Genomic DNA, 22,348 nt, shown 5'->3' with positions numbered 1-22,348 from the left:
GCAGTTCTGTTTTCTATGTTGGGGTTCTGCATAAAACTTGTTTGGAAAAAGGGTGCCTGTGGCTAAGAGAGCTTGGCACTGTCTAGGGACGGCTTAAAAATGAACTTGAGAGTTCTGAACGTGGAGCTCGGATTTACTGGCTCTGTCTACACGGCGCTGTGAGTCCCCCACATTGCTTCTTAGATTTCTGATTTTTTTTTTTTAGACATTGTATTGATTTATTTGACAGAGAGAGAAAGAGAGAGAGAGAGATAGGGAGCCCGAGCACGAGCGCGGGGGAGGGGCCGAGGGAGAGGGAGAAGCAGAGCAGGGAGCTGACATGGGGCTCGATCCCAGAACCTCGGGATCATGACCTGAGCCAAAGGAGACGCTTCACCGACTGAGCCACCCAGGTGCCCCTGCTTCTTAGATTTCTTAAAGAAAAGCAGATGATTTCCCATTATGCCTTTGGTCCGGCCCTCTCTAGTGAACTTGAACTTCTTCGTCTCCTCCTGACCGCTATGGTCATCTCGAACATAATGCACATTTACACCCCAACTCCTGGCATCCCCCGTGCCAGCTCCAGCACACGCTCGCTTCCCCCCATTGCACAGGCCCCAATCCATGGGGTCCGCCTTGGCCGTGCACACCTCAGAGCTGGAACTCCGTCCGTCCCATGGGCTCCACCTTCCACATGTCTAGGACCTGGCTGTCTGTCATTTCCAGGGGCGACGTCACCCCCGGCCCCTAGATGACTGCAGTGGCCTCTGCACTCATGTCGCTGCTCTCTCCCCTCTCCAGGCTCTGCTCACATGCCACCCTCCCTTGGCCCCCCTGGAAACCCCATACACGTGACAGCCTCAGTGTTGTCCGCTGAGTTCACTCCTGCTCCCCAGTTCCCACAGCCCAGCCTCGTGCGCAGCAGGCCCCACAAATATGCTGGACGCACGCACCAAGGTGTTTTAGGTTCAAACCATTTTGGCTCTGCGGCTCTGAGGTCCCGGGGATGAAGCCAAGGGCTCTGCCCTCGGGAGCCGACGGTCCTTGAGGGAGTGATGGGGCCGCCCCATCACCCCACCCTCTGCCCTGGAGCCCCAGGATGGCAGGGCAATGCCTGGCGCTGGCCACAGCCATCGTGAGCCACAGCATGCGCCCACGGTTGATGGCATTTGATGACATTAAACACCACCCCCATCCAGAAAAGTCCATCAGTGGTTCATGGCAAGTAGGTGCCGAACAGGAAAAGTCTAATCAGGGGACGAAAAGACAGGGTGCCTTTCGTTCAAGCTGTCCTGAGTTAGGGATCCAGACCCAGCACACGTGAAGCCTTCCCTCCCGAGCCCCAAACTTGCCTGTAGCACGGAGACAGTGGCGCAGCCCAGTGCGCAGGGGCGAGGAGAGGAGAGTATGGCCAACCACCCTGCTGAGGGCCAGGCTCTCGCTCTCCCCGGAGAAGCAGGGGACCACCAGGTTGGGAACTCGGGCTTCTGGCGACGGGAAGCTGGGCACAAGTCTCCGAGCCAGGCCTCTGTGTGGTGTTATCTGGGGGATGCTGCCTGCCTCCGTTTCTACACGTCCCATAAACCCACCTCCCATAGCTCCTGGGAGGTCAAAGTGGGGTGCGTTCGGCCCATCCGATACCACCAGGCAGGGGATGCGGTGTGCACTGACCATGGCTCCTGCCCCTCCAGGGCTTATGCTCCGGTGGTGGGGGGCGCGCAGACAGGAAACCGCGACACATTCACACCTGTGACAGGTGCCGGGCAGGAGTTCGGGTGTGGCCCGAACTTCCAGCGGGGGCCTGGGCTTACACGGGTCATTGCTGGGAAGGTGCCCATTTCAGCGGCTGGGGTAAATATGGGAATGTCTCATGAAGCAAGTACTCTGTTAATCTTTTACTAACGATAGTTCTGGAAAAAAAAAAAAAAGCGCTACATAGTCTTAGGGAAAAGAGAAGCGGGGACGGGGGGACCCAGCAGAGGCTCCTCCACAGGAGGGGAGAATCGCTCTATTTCTGCCAGGTGCGTGCACCAAAGGGTTAAAGTCATTTTCATTAAAATTTAAATTTCAGCAGGCGTTCACTCTCCCTTCCCCGTCCTTTGAACGTTTGACTGGCAACCATTTCATATTTCAATCTCGGCAGAACAAATTGAATTAGATGTTGAAACCAAACTCGGCTCTGTTCACCAAAGCCTGCGAGCTCGGCTTGCACTAATCCTTTCCTCGACGCTGCAGAGCACAGACGGGCGCTGGGAGCCGGCCCGGCCACAAAAGACACAAAAAGCCGAGCAGGCAGTAAAAGAGAAGGAGGGAAAACAGGCGGACGAGGGCCGCTGGAAATCATCTTCTGCTGGACCCGTGGGTCTTCAAGCCCAGGACACAGACCCTCATGGGGATCTAGATTCTGATCTTGAAATCCCGGCGCCCTACTAAGTGTGTGATGAATGAACTCACGGGCAGAGGCCGAGGAGCTGGCTTTGAGGCCGGGCCCAGACAGCCTCGAGACGCCCCTTCCTGCTCTGTGTGCCGTGATGGGGGCTGCTCCCCGCCCCACCGCTCCTTTCTGAGAGGCCGCAAGCTGCCCGGCGACTTCCCAGAGTCAGGGTGCTTCCATGGGAAGCTGGGCTCACTCTGGTCATGCCAGCCCCTGACCAGTGTGCAAAGCGGCCGAAGACGCCAGCTCGAGTTTCCCGGGGGAGAGGCGGACCTCGAGGCCGGGACCCGGGCCTTCCCTACACACCCCGGGACACGGGACAGCCCCATGGCCAGGGTCCTTTGCCGGCTGGGCGCCAACAAGAACCCCTCCTTACACTGCTAAGTCTGTGGACCGGCCTAGAAGCGCTGACCCAGAGGCCAGAGCCTGGCTCTCAGAACAGACGATCCTACTGTGACAATGACATCCCTGGCGTGAGTGACCCCCAAGATTGCAGTGTTAGGAAGAGACCCAGCAATCCCAGGGCCTGGGGAAGGCCTCACATGTTTCCCAGACACGCTCCCTGGCAACCGTGGGCTCACCTCCGGTCTGGCTTTATGCAGGGAATGACCGGGTGAAAGATGGGCCCACTCGGCCTGCGTTAGGGCTTGTGGGCAGAGGGCACCCTCTCCAGGCCACCTTCCTGGATGCAGGGACTCCCCATCCTGCCCCGTGCCCTCTGACGTGGGCCCGGCAGGCCTGCTGTGCGCACCCTGGGCTCTGACTTCCTGGGGCATCTGCGGGTGTAATGCCCCACGCTTTCCTCTGCTCAACAACAGGAATGATCGTGACAACCACGATTTAGTGTTCCTAGGCATGCGACAGTCTGCTAAATGCCTCCCACCCATGATCTTTTATTTAATCTTCAAAAAAATCCTACCGGGCCAAAATTCTTGTACCCATTTTAAAGATACAGAAATCGAGGCAGGAGACGCTGAGACCATGGGCGCGGGTCGCACAAACAGCGGGTGGTGCAGCTGCGACCCCCCTCCAGGCCTTCCTGGAACCAGGGCCTGTGGGTTCTGCTCCCCTTCCGGCCACCCCTCCCGCTGCAGTGCACCCCACTCTCACTGAGCTCTGTGAGACCCCCTGTCTCATTCCCCGTCCACGGCTGTCTGTATAGCACCCTCCCCTGGCCAGTCCCAGGGGCCTCGGTGGCCTCTTCTTCCCCGAGCCCGGCCCATGTTTGAACACTCCGTCCCACCCTTCAGGGTTCCTCAGGGCCTCACGCCCATGGCTGTCCCCATAGACCGCCAAGCTTCTGCAGCTCCCCAGGGGTCTCTGTCAGCCCAGCCTTCTGGAGCCCTGTGTGCACAGACCAACCGCACTCCTGGCCTCTCACCCCTGCTTGCGTCCGGGCCTCCCCCTGCAGCAGGCCCCCCAGCTCCCCCATCTCCTCGCTGTGCCCATTGGGCACTTCCCAGAGGGGATTTTGGGCAGAGCCGGAGGCCAGGGGGTGACAACACCCCCCAATGGGAGGGTCTCAGGGAGGCAGCGTTGTTATCAGAATCCCGGGGCGGGGTTCCAGCTCCGGCCTCTGCAAACGGCCGGCTTCACAGCCTCATCAGCTCAGGTGCCCCCTCTGACCCTGCCGTCCCCTGCCGGCCCAGTCCCGCCATCAGCACGGCCCTGTCCTAGCTCCCCCTGACCATCTGGGGGCCACAGACCCTACTGAGAAATGGAGGAGTCTACACGTGCGTGCGGAGGCTCACCTAGCCCCAGGGCTGTGCCCCTCCTGCAGCGTCCCCCCCCCCCCCGTTTATTCCTTGCAGTTCTTTCCTAGATCGACTGATGTCCCACTGTCACTTCTTTTTTTAAAGACTTTATTTTTGCTAGAGAAAGCGAGAGCGAGAGAGTGTGCGTGCACAAGTGAGCACTAGCGGGGTGGGGGGCAGAGGAAGAATCACGCTTAACTCACCGAGCCACCCGGGCTCCCCTATTGTCACTTCTAACTCCTCCCCACGAGCTCCCCGGTGCCCTGCGTCTGGTGACAACAGTGACTAGCTCCCGGCTGCCTGGGCCCCCGCAGGTCACCCCGCACACGCTGGATGGATGCGTTTCACCCCAAGTGCTGCCAGGCGGCCCCCCTTCCTCCAAGGAGGAGGGGCGGTGTCCCTCCTCTGCGCCGGGCGTACTTCACCTAGCCTCACCTGACCGTGACCCAGCCGTGCTTTACCGCCCTCCAGAATCATCACGACGGTAGCGGCTCTATCCAGAACTACGATGGTGGAAGGACTTCCTGGCCATTCGAGGCAGCAGCCATTTTCAAAGGAGCAGGGACAGGGCTCCCTGCGCTAAGAGCCGTGACGGAAAGTAACGGGGTGTGGGTGCAGGTCTGGGCGTGGGAGAGGAGCCGCGTGCAGCTACTTCTGATAAAGTGGTCAGGGCCTCTCTGAGTGGGGGAGGGGAATTTAAACTAAGATCTCAAAGGGGAGATAAAAAAAAAAAGTCAGGAAGGATGTCAGGGAAGGGGGTCCCAGGCAGAGGGAAGAGCAAGTACAAAGGCCCTGGGGCGGGAGTGCACTAGAAAGGCCAGCACAAAATAAGGCAGGGACGAGTGGCAGGGCCTCTTGCTGGGTGAGGAGTGTGACTTTATTGCAAGTGTGTGGGGAACGCTGAAGGGTTTGAAGCTATGATTTCCACAATCCCGTTCACGGATCCAGCTGGATCCCTGTGGCTGCTTGTGGAGAAAGCCATGCTCCTTGGTTAAGGGAAGGGAGATGACGGTGGCATCCACCACGGATGTCCTCGGTGGCATGAAGCAGGGTGACGGGGCACCCGGAGATCTCCAGTGGAGGTCAATCAACTGCTCTTTATTTGCTTACGTGGCTGTTCCCCATCCTGACAGTCAGCCCCCGGGGTGAGGGCAGAGAGGCCAGGTGGGGAAGGAAGGAGGGAAGGGGACCTGGTGTCCCAGGCTGGAGAGCCTGTGCTTGGCACCCAACACTGGGCTGCAGGACTTGGCGGATCCTGCCCTGGGAACGTTCTAGTACTGTCGTCCGAGTCAGATAAGTGGGTGCCAATGAGGCCCCTTGTGCGCCAGGCCCACGGGTCTGATGCCCCCCAGCATGGTGACTACGCCCCCACCATCGGCCTGGCTCTGGCGGTGTGGCAATGTGGATACAGACTCTGTGTTCAACCAGAAAGACCCCTGTGCCCTGCACAGGACGGGCAGTGGGGAGGAATGGGGTGGGGGGCCCCTGGGCACCTGAGGGGCTGACCTGGGTGAGGCTTAACACTGACCCCGCCGTACAGCCCCACGTACATGCAGTGCTCACGCCCGATGTCTGTGGGACAGCCCCACTGCAGAAGCTGGGGAGCGAGCCGCTCTGGGGTTGGGCCTTTGGCCTCTGCTCCTTCTCAGGGAGGAAGCAGGACAGACCAGGAAGCGCCTGCCCCGCGGGAACCGGGGGGTGAGCTGAGCCTCACACGGCTACCAGCGCCGCGGAGCTTTGCCCGGGTTCTAGGCTGCTCTGCAAACCGGATGAAGACTGAAACCTCCTTCCTCCCAAACGCACAGACCAAGTTTTATGCCAAGTCAGAAGGTTCCCGGACTCAGTCCCAGATTCAGAAGTACACAGAAGTGCTGACGGGCATCTCCTCTGGGCTTTACTCGGATTGAGTGAGGTAGTCAAACACCGGGAAGGCACAGTACCACCCCCATTTGACAGAATGAGAAGCTGAGGGTCACAGGGGACCTCACCGGTCTGAGGTTGCACAGCTGAGAACAGCAAGGCTGGATTCAGACCCAGGTCAGAGGAGCGGCGGCTCTTTCCTCCCCACCAGCCTGCTTCCTGGTGTGTGCGGGGCACAGGCCCCCCACTGGGGGAGGCTGTATTTCCAGGCCGGAGTACGTGTGTGCGCTCGGGTGCCCCATGCCTTCCAATGGGGCTGGGATGAATTTCAGAGTCCTCCACCCGTGAGCAGGGGGTATCCGCCATCAGAGACGCATCTTAGGCTCAACCGGCTGGCATGTGGGCTTCCTGGGTGGCTCGGAAGCTTCCTCCGCTCTGGGGTCAGGCCCTTGTGCTCAAACCAGGGCTCGAAGCCCCAAGGGACCCTCGGGCAGGACAGAGGCCAAGTCCCCGGCGTAAGCGCTCCCGCAGATGGCCGCAGGTGGGAACTCCGGCTAGCAGCCCTGGGGTGGGGGGGGAACAGAAGCTTCGGGGCTGGTCTCCCACCGCAGCTGGGGTAGTTCATGGATTAACGTGGCGTGATTTTCTCACTGAAACTGTACGAGCTGGGGACCTATTCGCGAGGCACACATTGGGCCCAGCGGGGTTAGGTAACTGGGCCGGGGTCCCCAGCCTGTGTGGGCTGGAGTGGGGGCTTCCTGCCCCGACAGCCCAACTGCAGGGAGCGGCCCCCACCCTTGACGCCACACCATGCAGCTACGCAGAAGCGAGCCCGAGGCCCTCTGCGCCCCGCTCTCCCGGGCAGCAAGGTGGGGCCCTGGCTCCCCATCTGGGAGTAGCGGACAGCCAGGACTGGCAGGGTGTGATTTGTTTTTGCGGCTTTCAGGTCCCGAGAAACTTCCTAATGTGGCTGCGTCTCACCTGTGCCCTGGCCCTGGGGACGCATGGGGGCTGCCGGAACGTGTCACTCGGGACACTGTCCCTCTGACCACAGGCCGGGGTGGGGGCGCCTGTGCTCCCCCCGCCCCCCCCAAATGGCGCTGCCCCCCCTTCTCCCACCCTTCTCCCCGCCCCCACGGCAGGAGCGCAGAAGCCAGAGCGGCTGTCCCCAGTCCCCCGGGCCCTGGAGCCACGTACCCTCTCGGCGCCAGCTCGCAGCTGAAGGGTTTGCTCCTCACTGTCGTTTTCACTGTCTTCCAGCTGCTCCAGGATCTCATCCAACACCACAGACCGCTTTTTCTTCGGGGGCTCTGTGGGAGCCCAGATGGCAAGAGAGGAGGAAAGAACAGCAGAGAGAGGTGGGAGGCGGGAAGAGAGAAATGGCAGGAAGGGAGAGGGACCAGGACAAGCAAAATGGAGGGCAGGAGGCGAGAGAGGAGACAGGGCACCGGGAGGGAGGAGAGCAGGTCCGAGGAGGGGGCATGGAGGACCAGAAGCCAAGGAGGGAGAGAAAACAAGAGAGGAGAGGGAAACACAGATGGTTAGTCTCCGGCCTCACCTGGGCTGCCTCTCCCCAGCCCGGCCCGCCTCCCCCTCCCCGGCTCCCCCCAGCTGCAGAGGAAACAGCTCCGTTTAGGAAGGGAGCAAGGAAGGCCTCTCCCTGCAGCTCAGAGGTTGACGGATCCTGCCTGGCTTGCAGGGAGTGGAGCACCTTCGGAGAGGATGGGTCAAGCGAGGGCAATCACTGGGGAAACAAGGAGAAGCTTCTCTGGCTTTCCTGGAGGTTGCAGACTCTTAATGGTACAGTAGGCGGCCGATACAGCAGGTGCTCAATAAATGCTGGGTGAAATTATGCTCCAAGATGCCAGGGGAGGCATGTAGGGAAAAATAATCAGAGGTAGCTCTGGAGAGGAGGGGCTATTTGACTTGGACTTTGAAGGATGCAGAGGAGTTCTCTGTGAGGAGAGGGGTAGGGGGTGCGGACACACAGTATGACCAGAAGGCACGCGGGGCTCAGCATCCACAGTTCCCCTGGGCCCCAAACACTACTGAGGACCTACTACATGCTACAGCCCCACTGCTCTCACCAATCCTGCGGGTACGTATGCTGATTGCCTCTTACAGGGGAGGGAGCTGAGCCGCAGACAGGGAGGTCTAAGGTTACTCAGCTAGAAGTGGTGGAGACAGGATTCAAACCCAAGCAACACCAAAGCCAGTCTCCCCACGTCTCTCTCATCTCTGGTGCTGGCTAGAGAATGCCAGGGAGACAGAGCGGGGCAGGAGAAGGTGAGCTGGTCCCCTTGGCCCTCCCGGGACGGATGTGGCAGGGGGAGGCTGGGCTCAGGCCTGGCCTGCTGTTAGTCCTCTGCTAGTCTAACCTCTCACTAATGGTCAGCCTCAGTCCCAGAGAATGCGGATTTGTTCAGACGCAGCTGCAGACAGGCTGTCCCAATCCCGTCCTCAAACAACACCTCCTCCGTGAAGTCCTCCGGAGACAGAGACCGCCCTGTGATCTTTTGCCTCCGACTCCGCACTAGGCTGGGGGCTCCCAAGGGCAGGTGTCTCACGTGGGTCTCTCCAGAGCCCAGCTCGGCCCCTGGCCCCGACAAGAATCTTGGGCCTCTTGGAGAAAAGACCCTGGACTAGTGACTTGGCCTCTCTGAGAACGTGTGTCCACCTTGTTCCTCCCAAGGCCACCAGGGCACAGACCCTGTCTCATCTTCTCCACGGCCACCTGCCTGATCCAACCACTTCCACCCGAATCCCAGCTCCTGCCACCCCCACACGGCTGGGTCTAGTCTCACACAGCAGCCCGAGAAAGCCTTCTAGAACAGGTGCCACCGCCGGCGGTCTCAAGCTCCTATGGCTTTGCAACACAGGGAGAGGGGGTTCTGGAGTCCTCTCGTGGCATCACTTGAGCTGGCCCTTCCAGGCCGGGGCGCCGCATGCCCACCGTGAGACCTCTGCACCTGCAGAACCCAGATCCCCTGTGTTCGGGCCCCAGCTCCATGCCTCTTCCTCGGACGACCCCCCCCCCCCCATTGCTTTGTGGCACTTTCTACCGCCCACATCACGGCAGACACTTTGGGAACTGAGCTGTCCCGCTCACTGCCGTGTCCCCCGCCCCCGCACAGGGCCAGGCACCTAGTGGGTGCTCGCTGTCTGTCCGGTGAGGGGAGAGATGAATGGAGCGGGAAGGGGGACCCAGAGAGGCTGGGCAAGCTGTGCGGAGCTGTCCCCGGCTCAGGAGCCCGCAGGCCGGGCAGCTGCAGCCATCACTGTGAGTCACGGAAAGGGAGAGGGGGCAGGATGGGCCGGTGGTGGGGGCAGCAGCCCCTCCTTCCTCGCTGTCTCCATGACGCTTTTGGTTTCCTTATGATTGCCAGGCTTTGGAGGTGCACAATGGCCTCTGGAAATTGAATTTGTGGGCAGGTAATGGGAGCCGGGAAATAGAAGAGCAGCAAAATAGGGCCTGTGAGCCCGTCACGGATGCCCCCTCCTCGTTACTAACAACGGGGGTACGAGCTCCTGGGCTGGTGGGTGGCGGCTGGCAAGGCCACGGCGGTGGCGCTGTGGGCTTGACCTTCGGAGCTTGTCTGGTCGTCCCCGCAGCTGGACATGACTCTGAGGCTCCGGCAAGGGAGCAGGTGTCTGCCTACGCACCCCGGGGCTCAAGCTCTCAGCCAGTCTGCACCCCGAGCACCCCCACCTCCACCGCGGCCCCCTGCCCTGAGTCCGAGGCATCTCTGGCCTGCAGGATGGGGAAGCCTCCTCCGCCCTCCCTCCCAGAGCCCACTCTTGAGTGGCACCCGGGGACTAGCATGTGTGGCACCTTTGTCTCAGCCTCCGTGGTGCGGTCCCACCTGGGGAAAAGCTGAAGCCGTTGGGACGGCTGCCAGCCACCCGGGGGGACTGTCACCTCCATGGACTTCCGGTCACACCATCCCCCCACGCACGCGGCGACAGCCACGCAGGGTCCCTTCCTGGTGGCTGGCCCCCACCTCTCCCAGCTCCAGGCCTCTGCACCCGCTGCCCCCTCTGCCTGGAGCGCTGCTCCCCAGGGCACCACGTGGGGGACTCACCTTGTCAGGGAGGTCTCCCTGATCTCCTTGTTTAAAAGCCCAAGCCCCCCAGTGCCCCCTCCCTACTTCCCCGTCCGTGCTCCTCTGTAGCCTTCACCCCCGTGTTTTACGGTGCAGCTTACTGTCTGCCTCTCCCGCCGGGATGCCGGCTGCAGGGTGAAGGGGTGTCTGTCTGCACGGTCAAGGCCCGTACCCCAGGGCCCAGAACAGCGCACGGCACAGCAGCTGGTCACAAAGTACTTGTTAGCTGAGTGGACGGGTGGCAGGGACAGATGAGGTTGAGGAGTTCGGGTGGCTGAAGGACACACAGAAGAGGCACGGGACCAAAAGTGGTCTTTAACCACCTTCGTTCACATTTCCGCCCCTCACAGCAGAGACTGGGCAGTGCCCGCTCTGGGCCGGGCCTGGGAGGGAATGGGACAGGCCCATTGAGAGCACTCCTGGTCCCGTGAGGGACATGGAGAAGGAGCCAGACAACCACAACCCAGGCAGTTAGCGCTGTGATGGGGAGGCACCTGCTCCACGTGGGCTATCAGGGCGGCTTCCTGGAGGAGGTGACAACGTAAACGTGGCAGAACCCAGCTGACTCCCGGATCCGGCCCTCTCACCCCACTGTGCTGGTCTCACTACTGGCAGGTGGCTGTGCTCACGGCTTCACGGCATCTCCCACCCCCTGAACCAGGGGGCACCTCCCAACCTCGGCCCCGAGGATCACGGGCATCAGCCATGCTCAGTCGGCTTGGGAGCGGACCTCGCTGTCTTACAGACTTGTGACCCAGTTCTTCCACTCCTGGGCCTGGAATGCCAGCCCTGCCCTCGGCTGCCCTCCCGCCTTCCTTTGAGTCACTGGGTACCAGACACTCTCTCTTCCTCTGCGGCCATTTGACAATCGTTTAAGAGCCAAACATCCCCGCGACACAGCTGCAGCAGAATGAGAGAACCCACGCCACCCAGAGCTGGGTTCCAGTCCTATGCTTCCCCTCCCGGCAGCACTGGGACCTTCACCCCTCTGAGCCTCAGCTCCCCCTCCTGGAACAGGCAGAGGGGCCAGGCCTGCAGGAGGCCCTGGGGCAACGGACAGGTGACAGGCTATTCCATACAACCGACAGGGGCAGGGCTGCCTGGGGAAACCAAGGCCGAGAGGGAGGGGGACACAGCCAGCAGAAGGACACACACAGGCAGTGCCTCGGCCGAGTCTCAGGAACCCCCCTGCAGGAGGGGGGTCGTCACCCCCACTTCACAACTCGGGAGACAGAGGTGCAGGGCGACGCGCACCCCCAAGGCTCCCAGCTACCACACGCCGGCCCCTGGGTTCTGCCTCAGTTGTCCTGTTTGCAGGCCGCACATGCTGTCTGGGTTGTGCCCTGTGGCGTCTCCCGGGGCCCTGACTTGGGGCGGGGGGCACGGCCATGGCGGCACGGGAGCCTGAGACCCTGAGACAGGCATGCGGCCACCGCATCTGGCCTTAGTGTCACACACACTGGCTTGGGCACTTCCCCAGCTGCGTGCCCTTGGCAGGGGGCACGTACCCCGTGAGGTTCATTCCCTCATGTGTAAGATCAGGGGGGCGGACAGGGCAGTTGCTCCACCCTTGCCCTTCTCTGTGGCCACCACCGCCGACCCGCAGGTCCACAGGCAAGTTTTCCCTTCCTCCTGGAGCAGGGCGGGCTCGTCCTTCCAGCGAGAGCCTCCCTGGGCAGCCCACGCGTCAACACTTGGCATACATGCTCGGGGACGCAGGCTCGGGCCCTCCGCCCCACCGTGGACCAGCCTCTCACTGCCTCGGTCTCATTGCCTGTAACGTGGGGGCGCTACCAACACCTCCTGGGGGTGTGGGGGGAATTCATGGGGGAAAAAGAGCAGTGACCGGCACCTGGCGGACCCCAGTCGATGGTGGAGAGACCATCTCTGTTGCTCTGACTCCCGTCTCGACTTAACGTCTCGCTTTGCCACGAGGCCCGCAGGCGCCGACAGGACGGGGCCCGTCACAGGATGGCCAGTACATAGTAGGTGATCAACGAACAGCTACCAGGTAAATAATGACAGGATTGGGTTTGTAAAGGCCCAGGAAGGCACGGTACTCCTTCCCCACCCCAGGTTGGAAAATGGATTCACGGACCCCTGCGGGGCAAAGGGCATAGGAAGCAGGTCAGCGACTGGCTAACCCCAAGGGCTTGCGGGTCACACAACCCGAGGTCCCCGCTCCAGGCCTAATGGCTCAGTGACCTGGGGCAAGTCACTTCAGCTGCTGGGGTCTCGGCTTCCTCGTCCGTGCGTGGGGGTGAGAACGGGACCCGTCCCCCGGGGCGGCCGGGAGCACCCGCGAGTCTGTGCACGGAGCCCTGCACGCTAAGGGCGCGGCACTCGGGAGCCGTGACCGCGCTCGTGGGCCGGACGCATCTGGCTCGGGTCAGGCCCCCAACCCACCCCCCCGACCCAGGGGACGCGTCGGGCCCGAGTCCCCACCACACGACACCCAGCGGCGCCCGCCGGCCCTGCCTGTGCGCGGAGCACCCCGCTTGCAGAAAACAGCTGCTGAAATCCCACTTCCCCGACATCAAAAGCCTCAGTGGGTTTTCACCAAACAAACATAATGCAGAACCGGAGAAAAGGTGTAAAATAAATAAACCAAACAAGCTGTGCATTTTCTTTCAGCGTTACAGCTGCACCCGAAGATAAACAGCACGCGCATGTCACCAAACATCAATGCCCGAGAAATTAACTTGACAAAAACTCAGCCGTCCCCCAACAACCCCCCAGTCCTGCCCCCCTCCCCGCCCCCCCTCCAACCACCATTTTGCATTTCTGGAGTTCCCATCTAATGATTTTATTTTTCAATTAATTCCTTGACAGAATGCCAGCCCGCGTCTCTCTCCCGGCCCTGGCTGGCGCTGTCGCCCCGCGTGCAAGGCACAGGCAGACAGAAAGGCGCGAGCGGCCGGGCGGGGGGCTGCGGGACGAGAGAAAGCGCCTCATGGGGTTTTGTTCCAGAGGCGGCACGCAGAGCAAGGCCGAGCAGAGCGGCGGACAAGGGAATTCTGGAAGGGCCCTGAGAGGTGCAGGTGCTGGCAGCCGGGGGAGGCTGGGGCCAGGCTGCCAGGACCAGAGCCCGCTGCTCCGGGCTGGGCCTCCTGGGGCCAGAGCCTCACGTCTCTGTGCTCCATCCCCGCACTTACGCAATGGTGCCCCGCTCGGACGGCACCTGGGGCTCCAGGAGGGTAAACGTACTAGGTCTTTCCAGCAGCGCCTAGCGTGCAGCGAAGGCTGGCCCATCTTGCGGCTCGGTGATGGACGCTGTTGCTGGATGCTACCGGATGCAGGCAGCTTACGTCTTTAAAATGGGGGCAGCAACAGCAGCCCTGGACCGATGCAGGAGCCACTGGGGGTGCCCCATCCTGGAGGCCGCCCGCAGCATTAGTGCGTGGCTCGGGGACACGTCAAAGGTGGTCTCTGGCCACTGGGCTATGCGTGGCCCTGGCGCAGGGCCGGCTGGAAGTGTTGGGGACATGAGCCCCCCAGAGAAACCTTCCACCAGGGAGGTGTGTTAATGGGGAGTTGGTGGACACATGTCCCAGCTCCCTCGTCTCCCGGGGGACAGCTCTGAGCTGTGTGCCACAGATTTGGAGGGCCCTGGTGGGCTGAGCGCCAGCTGCCCATGGCTGGGCCCGCTCACTGCGGCCCCGGGACTGGTTCCCTCGCTTCCCCCCCGTTCCTCATGTGCTTCCTGGGCTCACCTCCTACGTGATCTGCCTGGTACCCAAATCCACGTCTCAGGCTCTGCCTGTGGGGGACCCACACCAAGACACCACGTCTATGGGTTTGACCCAATAGAAGCAAGGCTCCCACGTGACACAGGCCCCTGGTGGAGTGTTTGAGTTTGCTGACAGGATTCAAGATTTAAAACACTACTTACTAATACGCAAACGGAGGGAAGATGCTACATAAAAGTCTCCATTTCTAGGTGCTCTGGAAACGGGCTGACCCGGCCACAACGGGCCCACGTCCGCCCCTGAACGTGAGAACATGCTATGTGTCAGGCCTGGGGCTGCGGCCACAGCCGTGAAGAAAACGCCGAAGGATATTCTGAACCGCCAGCCATGGTGGCCGTGTCGGGCCCGACGGTGGGCAGGGCCCAGGCAGCTGAGAGCAAGCTGAGGGCTGGCCAGGAAGAGCTGAGAAGCGGAGGACCCCGGTGTTCCTTGGGCCTCCGTGTCCCAGGCACCTGCTGGCTCTGAGCAGCAGGCTGGGTGGGCGCTGGGAGAAATGCCCCGAGCACACTCCCCCCACACCCCGTCACACCAGCGATGCCTACGGTCCCGCGGCTCAGTGGCCTGCCCTGCAGTGGACACACTAGCTTGGTCGCCCCTTAGAAAAGAACTCCCAGCAGACAAGCCATGAAACAGATACCCCGCAGCACCCACCCACCTACAGCAGCGGCGTTCACCCAACTGCCTGAGAGAATCATCTAGAAACCACTGAAGCTGGGCCCCCACCCCCCGAGGTTCTGATGCGATTGGCCCGGGGCGGCCGTTGGTTACTGAGACTGATGATCGTTGCCCTTACGAATCACCCCGGTGCCGGGGCTCCAGCGTGCGGGGAAGCACGAGACCGTGCCGCCTGGCAGGCCCTCGCTCTGTGCGTTCCACGCAGCTGGCCCGGAAGCTCCCCATCCACGGGGCCCGGATTATGGTGGATTTAGCCCGTCGTAGGGCTGTGGGGCCGGGCTAAGCTCGGGGGCTTTCAGGCTCCGTCCTGCATGTGTTTGCATTAGTTACAGATGCCGGAGAGGCTGGTGAGGGCTGGTGAGGACGGGGAGCGGCCAGGTGAAGGTGACTCACCGCAGTGGAACAAAGGAAAAAGGAAGGGAACAGGTGGAAGGCATCCCCCACTCCCCTGCCTCGGGCCTGGAGGGATCGTTCCGTTTCCAGTAGTGACTTGACGGGCAAGAGCCTCCCGTCCCCCTCCTCTTGGCACAGCCCTGGGTGGGGAGGACGTGGTAACGTGTCCTCAGGGGGCCAAGGTGGGAGGAAGTCTGCCCCAGATCTGGACGTGCACGGGCCTCGCGAGGCCAGGCAGGCACGGGAGGGAGACGATAGGGTGGGCTGAGGACTGTGGCAACTTGGCCCCAGCTGCCCTATGGGCCCTGCTGCACCACAGTGGTCAGACCTGACTTTTCCAGGGGCCAGAATCTCCATTTTTCAGGTCAAATCTTCTGAGAGCACAATAGTGGCGATTCATTAAAAAAACCAAAACACCAAAAAAGAACCAAACCCCACCTGTGTATATCTTATAGGCACACTAAAGATCTGAGGCAGAGCTCGGTTGACGGCTCACCTGTGCAGCCTCTGATTTATGGTCTCTCCCCTCTCTGTCTACAGAACCCCACTAGTTTCACTTGTGGCCACGAAGCAGTCACAAAAATCTCCCCGTCTGTCTTGTTTTTTCTTGGGTTTCTCTGGCCTGGGCCCACCGACAATTCAGAAGCAACATCGGCCGCCCCCTGCCACCAGTCCTAACCCTGGAGGGAAGCCCACCCTCCTCCCGGCCCTATTGCCAGCACTCTGGTCCCCAGGTCCCCGAACCCCTGTCCAATCCGGGCCCGGCCCCTTCCCCTCCCAAGTCGCTCTGAAATTCTCCTTCTGTCAGTTTAATTCCGTGATCGATGAGGAAGAGCAGGAGAAATGGCCCGGCACAGCTGGTTTCCCCGTTAGCCCTAGCAGGGATTCCTGGCCTCGCTGGCGACGGCTGAGTGAAATGTTTGCGGAGCGCAGAGAACACAAGTCAATAACAATTTAGCTGGATTGGGAGCAAGTACCTTCCCCGCACGGACAGCCACTCCCAGGGGAAGGGAGAGAGCGGGCAGGGTATTGCTGAAGCGCCTGGAAATATTTCCAAAACACCACTCCGAGAGGCTCGGGCGTGGGCAGGAAGGAGGGAGGAGGAGGAGGTGACCTGGAGACACGTGCTCCCGCCAGCTCCGGGCCGCTCCAGCCTCCCCAGCACCTCGGCAGGGGATGCATTTGGCTGTTGGAACGTGGAGCCCTCCCTACTGCCAGCCATTTGCACCCTCGCTGGCGGCTGCGGCCGAGGAGCTGTCTGACCCAAACAATTCCCGCTTCTCCGTGGGTCTTCGCTCGACTCTGCCTCCGCCAGCTGGGGTGGCTGGGCCACTTGAGAAAGGAGCCGGCCTGGGAAGGTGGCGCCCTTCCGAGAGGGCAGGGGTAAGATGCGGTGGCAGGTGGGACAGTCCCCCTCGTTTGCTTCCTGCTGGGCTGCCTGCCTCCGTGAAGCCTTAAGGAGGGAACGAGAGGCACCCAAATGCAGGAATAAAAGCGAGGCGAGGGGAGCTTACAGGAACCTTCTGTCTCCAGGGAGCTGGAAAGATCCACAGCAAAGGGGTATTTTGAATAATAAATTCTGTGACTTCACATACTTGCTTGAACTTTCCTGACTGTGATTTTTAAAGCCCGATGATTATGTTTTCATGGCCAAGATCAAGAAGGCATATTTGCAAGGGCTGGCGTGGGGATAACGGGCTCTCCTGGTCTCCGATCTTTTGAAAATGTGCCGTCCTAGAAATGATTAAGTTATGGAAGGGGGGGGTGGTGAACTGTTGCAGGCTTTAAATATCATCTGTACGCTGATGACTTCCAAATTTATATCTCAGCCCAGACTTCGCCCCTGAGCTCCAAACTCATAGATCTATCTGTTTGACATCCCACGGGGAGTCCTAATAGGTGTCTCAAACCCCATGTGCCCCCCCAACCCCCACCTGCTTTTCCCAGCTTCCTGGGCTTCATCATCATGACGCACCGCCATCCTCTGAGTGGCTCTGAGCAGAGATCTCCACACTGGCCTTAATTTCCCTCATGCCTTCCAGAAGCAAATTAGGCTGGCTCTACCTTCACCACATAGGCTCAATCCACCTGCTTCTCTCCATCCCTATGGTCTTTGTCCCCACCCAGGCCACTGCCCCTGCTTGCTAGGAGGACCACAGTGGGACTCCTACCTCCATTCTTGCCCCTCTGCAATGCACGCCCCATAGAACAGGGAGGAAGAGGTCTGACAGTGTAAATTCTCCCTTCTTAAATCTTTGAGGGACTTCCTGCTTTATGCTGAATAAAAGCCAGGCTCCCTGCCAGGCCCCAAAAGGAGCCCTGCTGGCCTCTCTCCAGCTTTGTTTCCCAGCATTCTCCACCCTGGAACTGTTCTCTAGCCATGGTGGCCTGTTAGGACTATGTTCCTGCCCCAGGGCCTTTGCACCTGTGGGTCCCTGTCCCTGGAATGTATTTCCCCCCGGATCTGTGGCTAGCTGGCTTTCTTCTTCCCATCACAAAAACACCGACTCCTTGGAAAGACTTTTTCTGGTCCAGGGCTGTGCCATGAGGAGGGGAAAATCTCTCCACTCCTCCCCACCTCTGAGGCATCTTGCTACTGTTTCTAATTCCCTCCATAGGGCTTGCTATCATCCTAATTTTGTTATTTACTTTTTCTTTTGTCATCTGTCTCTGCCCAAGAAATACCAGCTCTACGAGGGCAGGGGCCTTGTCTTTGGTTCACTGCTTGGTCCTCAGGGCTGAGTAAGCCTTGACCATGAGGTGGTCAGTGCAGAGTTGAGCACATGAATGAATGAATGAGTGAGCGGAGTATATGGGGGCAGAACAATGGGGACTCCTTCCCAGGGAAAGCTGGAGTTCTTAAGCAGAGCACTCCAGTTGGGGGGGTGGTGAGGGTGTGGCTGTGATGCTTCTAGAACTGTATACTCTCTGAGAAAGGAGGGGGCATGGTAGGAGGAATCAGCCGTCCCCGTGGCTTTTAGGTAAAACAAGGGCAGCTATTTCTCGAGCCCCAGGGGCTGCCAACTCCTTCTGTAAGTGGTGAGGCAGTGAACAGTTTTGGCTTTGCAGGCCACGGTGTCTCTGCTGCAGCCACTCTGCTCTTCCCTCGCACTGCCAGCACGCGGCCAGACCGACCACGGGAACACACGGGCATGGCCATGTGCCAAAAACCTTTATTTTTCAATAACATGCTGCAGGCTGGGTCTGGCTGTGGGCTCTGGTTTGCAACTGCTGCCCTACCTGGACGGGGAGGCCAGGTCCGATAAAGGGGGATAATTTGGGATCTGGGGGCTTCTGCGGAATAGGGAGTAGGGAGATAGGGTTATCTGCTCTGCAGTGTGCAAAGCTGTGTGCCCTCTGGCAATCCACTAGACCTCTCTGGGTCTCAGTGTGCACCTCAGAAAGACGGGAACAGCACCTCTCCCCAGTGAGCTGGGAGGCCAAACCCCTCGGCCGTGCTCCCCGCACAGAGCAGGTCCTCCACTCGGCCCTCTCACCTCTTCTCCTGCACCTGATTTGGTCTTTAATAAGAAGTCACGTGGCTGCCTCTTTCACACTGGTGTGTGTCGAGGCTCACGGTGGGGAAGAGTGGGCTTCAGGCCGAGCAGGCCCCAGGGCTGGCTGCACAGCTAACTGTCCAGCATCCCTGCGCCCCGGCTTCCCTCCCGTGGGATGACAGGAGGGACAGAACCGGCTCCCGCACTGTGGCTGCTCCGGACGAGATGCTCGGTTAGAATGGGCCCTCCTGACGTTCATGCGTCTGGCTCCCAGTTAGGGGCGCCCACTCTGTGCTAGACGCAAGGCCACGCAGGGGGCGTGGAGAGGGCCCCGTGCCCTGGAGGGTAGAGCCTCACGGGGAGAAGAGACATCAGACAATCCCACACGGGAACACAAAGCGGCAGGAAGATGGGGCAAGGGGCGATGCGGGAACTGAGCAGACAAGGGGTACCAGGGAGAGGGCCAGTCTCTGACGCTCTGGTTGAGAGCTCCAGGCGAGGGGAGCCGGTGTCGGGCAGCCAGGATAAGGGCACCAGCAGTCGGGCCCCTTCCCCGCCTGGTCCCCACCGGTGCCTGGCTGGGGGTGGGTGGCGTGTGCTGGAGGCTCGGGACCCACCCGGACGGGCACCCGTCTGCACCCAGAGACAGCAGATCTCCCATCACGGCCTGGCCCGGCGCGGGTGGGCGGGGGAGGCGCCGCTGCCAGCCGCTTGCCATGCCGGTCATGTCTGCGCTCCCGGCTCCGGAGGTGAAAGGTGCGACCGCTAACCACAGCCCATCAGTCCTCCCAGCTGGAATAAGACAACGGCGGGAAGCAGAGCCGCGCTCCCGGCCAAATAAAAGCCTGTTTGCCCGGGCCTCCCTGGCTGTGCGGGCTCTGAAACAGAGGGTTCTGCGGGCGGATTGCTTCTCTACCATTATATTCTTTCGGTGCCACTTGCGGGTACCGCGGCCTGCCGAGGCCCTGAAAGCTTCTCGATGCCTCGACCCTGCTGGTTTGTAACACGCTCGGGAAGAAAAGGACACAGCCAGTGGCCGGCTTTCCTCTTTCTTCCCTCCTTGCTCTCTCTTTTCACCCTCCCACACGCGAGGCACTGAAGAATAGCCCTTCACCTACCGGGGGCCGCGAGGTGCAGGGGGGAGAGGCGGGTCGGGGCCGGGAGGGGAGGCGGGGGCGGGACAGGGGCGAGGGGAGGACAGCCGGCTTGCTGTTCCCTCTCAAAGCACCTCTGTCTGGTGTCAAGACTCAGGACAACTTTCCCAGTGACACTCAGAGACCTGCTCTTTGCTGTTCAGTGGGATGGGTGTATCGTAGGCCTCACCTGAGAAGGGAAAATGTGACACCCTGCCATCTTATAGGAACAAGGGCTAGGAGGAAGCCTTCCTAAGGGTGGGGAAGCCGGGGTGTGGGGGCTTAAAACAAGCTTCTTTGGCTGCCAATACAGGAGCCTCGGTGAGCGGCGAGCACCAGGCCAGGCAGGGAGCACGTCTAGGTCCCACACCTGCGTCGGAACACAGGGCACTCCGAACACCGTCTCCCCCGCGAGGAATCCTCCTCCTCGCTACTGTGTTCTCAGCGGCTACCGTGTGCCCAGCAGGGGCTATGCGCTCGAGACACGGGAGACCAGCCGCCATCCAGAGTCAGATGCAAACGCACCATCCTGGGCACCTCCATTCCCCCACTCACACACGCGGGCACACGTGTGCACACACACACTCGGGTATCGCTCAGGCCTGAAAAAACCAGGGCTGCTCCTCTATCTCTCTTCCTTGTCCTGAGCACATCCTCCCTGAGCCCGGCTTGACTGGGACACGAGGTCAACAAGGCGCTCCAGGCGGCCCCGAGAAGGAACTGGGCAAGTGACGTCTGTCGCACGCTCCCCTGTGCCAGCAGTACCAGAGGCAGCGTCTCCTTGAGCACCGCGGGTCCCCAGAGAAGGTGGATGCCGTCGCCCCACCGTACGGATGACAAAGCTGAGGCCGAGTGCCGTGCCCGAGGTCACAGAGCAGGTATGGGGGACACACCCCGGGGTCAGTGGAAGGGGCAGCGGGGCACACGCGCTGTTACAAAGACTCAGTCCAGCAGCATGGCCAAAAGCCCAGGTCTGACTCCTGATTCGGCTGCTAGTAACCGGGTGCTCCCTTGGGCAGGGTATCTGCCCTCTCTGTGCCTCAGTTTACTCATTTGTGAAGCAAAAGCGAATGACGGTATTTACCTTCTAGGATTCTGCGGGACTAATACCTGCGCCCGCCCGTCGATAATACCTGGCACGGAGTAAGGCTTAACAGATGAAAGCTGTTACAGCAGTAATAATAATCATTAGTGTTATCTAGCCTGAACCGTGCACGGCTGTCCACTGTCACCTAGGCTCGTCGGGGACTCTTGGTTAGAGAGAGGGGCTGGTCGCAGGGGCTGTGAACGAAGCTCTCAGTTCGCCAGCAAGCCTCGTGCCTGGCCCTGCTGAATGGCCGAGATGCCTGCCTGTCATTCCCCGGCCCACCTTCCACAGGGAGCCCTTTGTGTGGCCTCGTGGCCTTGGGGCTCGGACTGGGCAAACGGGGCTGGGGCCTCCACCTGAGATCTGAGTGCCTTCCTGGCAGAGCTCGGCCTGGAGGGAGGAAACTGGGCATGGGTCCCACCTGCCCTCGGAGTCTGCCAGGGCCCTGGAAGCGCTGAACAATGCCGATTTTGACACAAATGAGCTGGGTATTTTTCGCCATGGGGAAGGGGCAGGGCGGGGAAAAGGGTCCAGCCAGGAGAGCGGGAGGCCAGCAGCCCTATTCTGAACATTCAGGGCTGCGGGGGTACCTCCCGTTCCCTGGAGAGCTCAGACAATGGGGTGGGTGGGTAAGAGGGACTGCGGGCTCCAGAGCACCTGTTCTACGACGATTCACCCCCCCCCCCTTGGGTCCAGCTAACGTGGGAAGGATGGATGGAGCCGTTGCCCTGAGAACAGGGCGCCTCAGCCGGACTGTATGAGCCTGAACCTGGCTTCCACCATTCACTGCCTACGTGACCCCGGGCAAGCGACTTCATCTCCGCCTGCCTCCGCCCTTCATCTGTAAAATGGGAAGACACAGAGCTTCTACCTGCTGGGAGTGCCCTGCGGGGCGGGGAGGCCCTGTGAGTGACAAAACCAGGGCAACTCCTGCTGCTTGTTACGCACAGATCATTTTCAGCACAAGCCTACAAGCGGGTGACTTTGTCAGCCTCCTAGGTCGGGGAAGGGGAAACGGAAGCCCAGGGGGCACACTGACGCCTCCCTGGACACTCAGCCAGGGAGCAACAGAAACCGGGTCTCCTTGATTACAAGGTCAACGCTCTTTCTCCTACAGCCAACCTTTTGGGGACCAGGAGCTTACGGAAAATCTGATGACAACAGATCCTCTTGCCAGAGAGGTGCACGCATGCACACACGTGTGCACACGCATGTACACACGCACGCACTCCCCCTGCCCCCGTGACAACCTTTCTGGGTGTTCACAGCTCCTCTGAGGCCAGCCCCCGACTAGGATCCACGAAGACAAGGTTTCACAGACTCCAGGGTACAAATCCCTGTGTCTTGTCTTGCTGTGTTCTGGAGAGAGCTTTCTTTTGTTTTCAGAGGATTATCATGTGTTTCTTTGGGCAAGAGTGCAGTGAAACACAACCGGGAATGACTTTACTCTCAGGCTGCCTTGCTGTCGCCTCTTCACGACCCAGACAGGTGAGGCCGGTGTGGAGGTTGGACACGCGGGTGTGCGTCTGAGAGACCCTTCCAGACGGGAGGCCTCCCCTCAGCAAAGACGGCCGGCTCCCCCCGCTCCGGCCACACCCCTGCTGCTCATGGGCACCACATGGGCTGGATATTCTCCAATGCCATCAGATCCATCCTCTGTCCTGCTGTCCCCCGGCAGGTGTCC

General features: G+C 60.7%; 1 protein-coding gene across 2 annotated transcripts in view; it reads right to left on the bottom strand.

Annotated features, from left to right (window-relative positions):
- Nucleotides 1-22,348, bottom strand: part of RBM19 (RNA binding motif protein 19) — a 136,937-nt gene that overhangs the window by 11,320 nt on the left and 103,269 nt on the right. The window contains exons 24-25 of one of the 2 annotated variants that reach the window (XM_045776199.2): nt 7,225-7,337; nt 6,045-6,590 (exon numbers count right to left, since the gene is read on the bottom strand). In XM_045776199.2, coding sequence (XP_045632155.2) covers nt 6,582-6,590; nt 7,225-7,337 — 122 coding nt within the window. In that variant the 3' untranslated portion in view covers nt 6,045-6,581. Of the gene's footprint in view, nt 1-6,044; nt 6,591-7,224; nt 7,338-22,348 lie in introns of those variants that run through there. The other variant, XM_045776190.2, reaches the window with a different exon arrangement.

This window comes from Ursus americanus, chromosome 30, assembly GCF_024610735.1.
Source record: "Ursus americanus isolate L20-20 chromosome 30, mUrsAme1.1.p, whole genome shotgun sequence".
Classification (NCBI taxonomy): Eukaryota; Metazoa; Chordata; class Mammalia; order Carnivora; family Ursidae; genus Ursus; species Ursus americanus.
The sequence above is the reverse complement of the archived record's forward strand: the minus strand, read 5'-3'. Positions and strand labels throughout refer to the sequence as shown.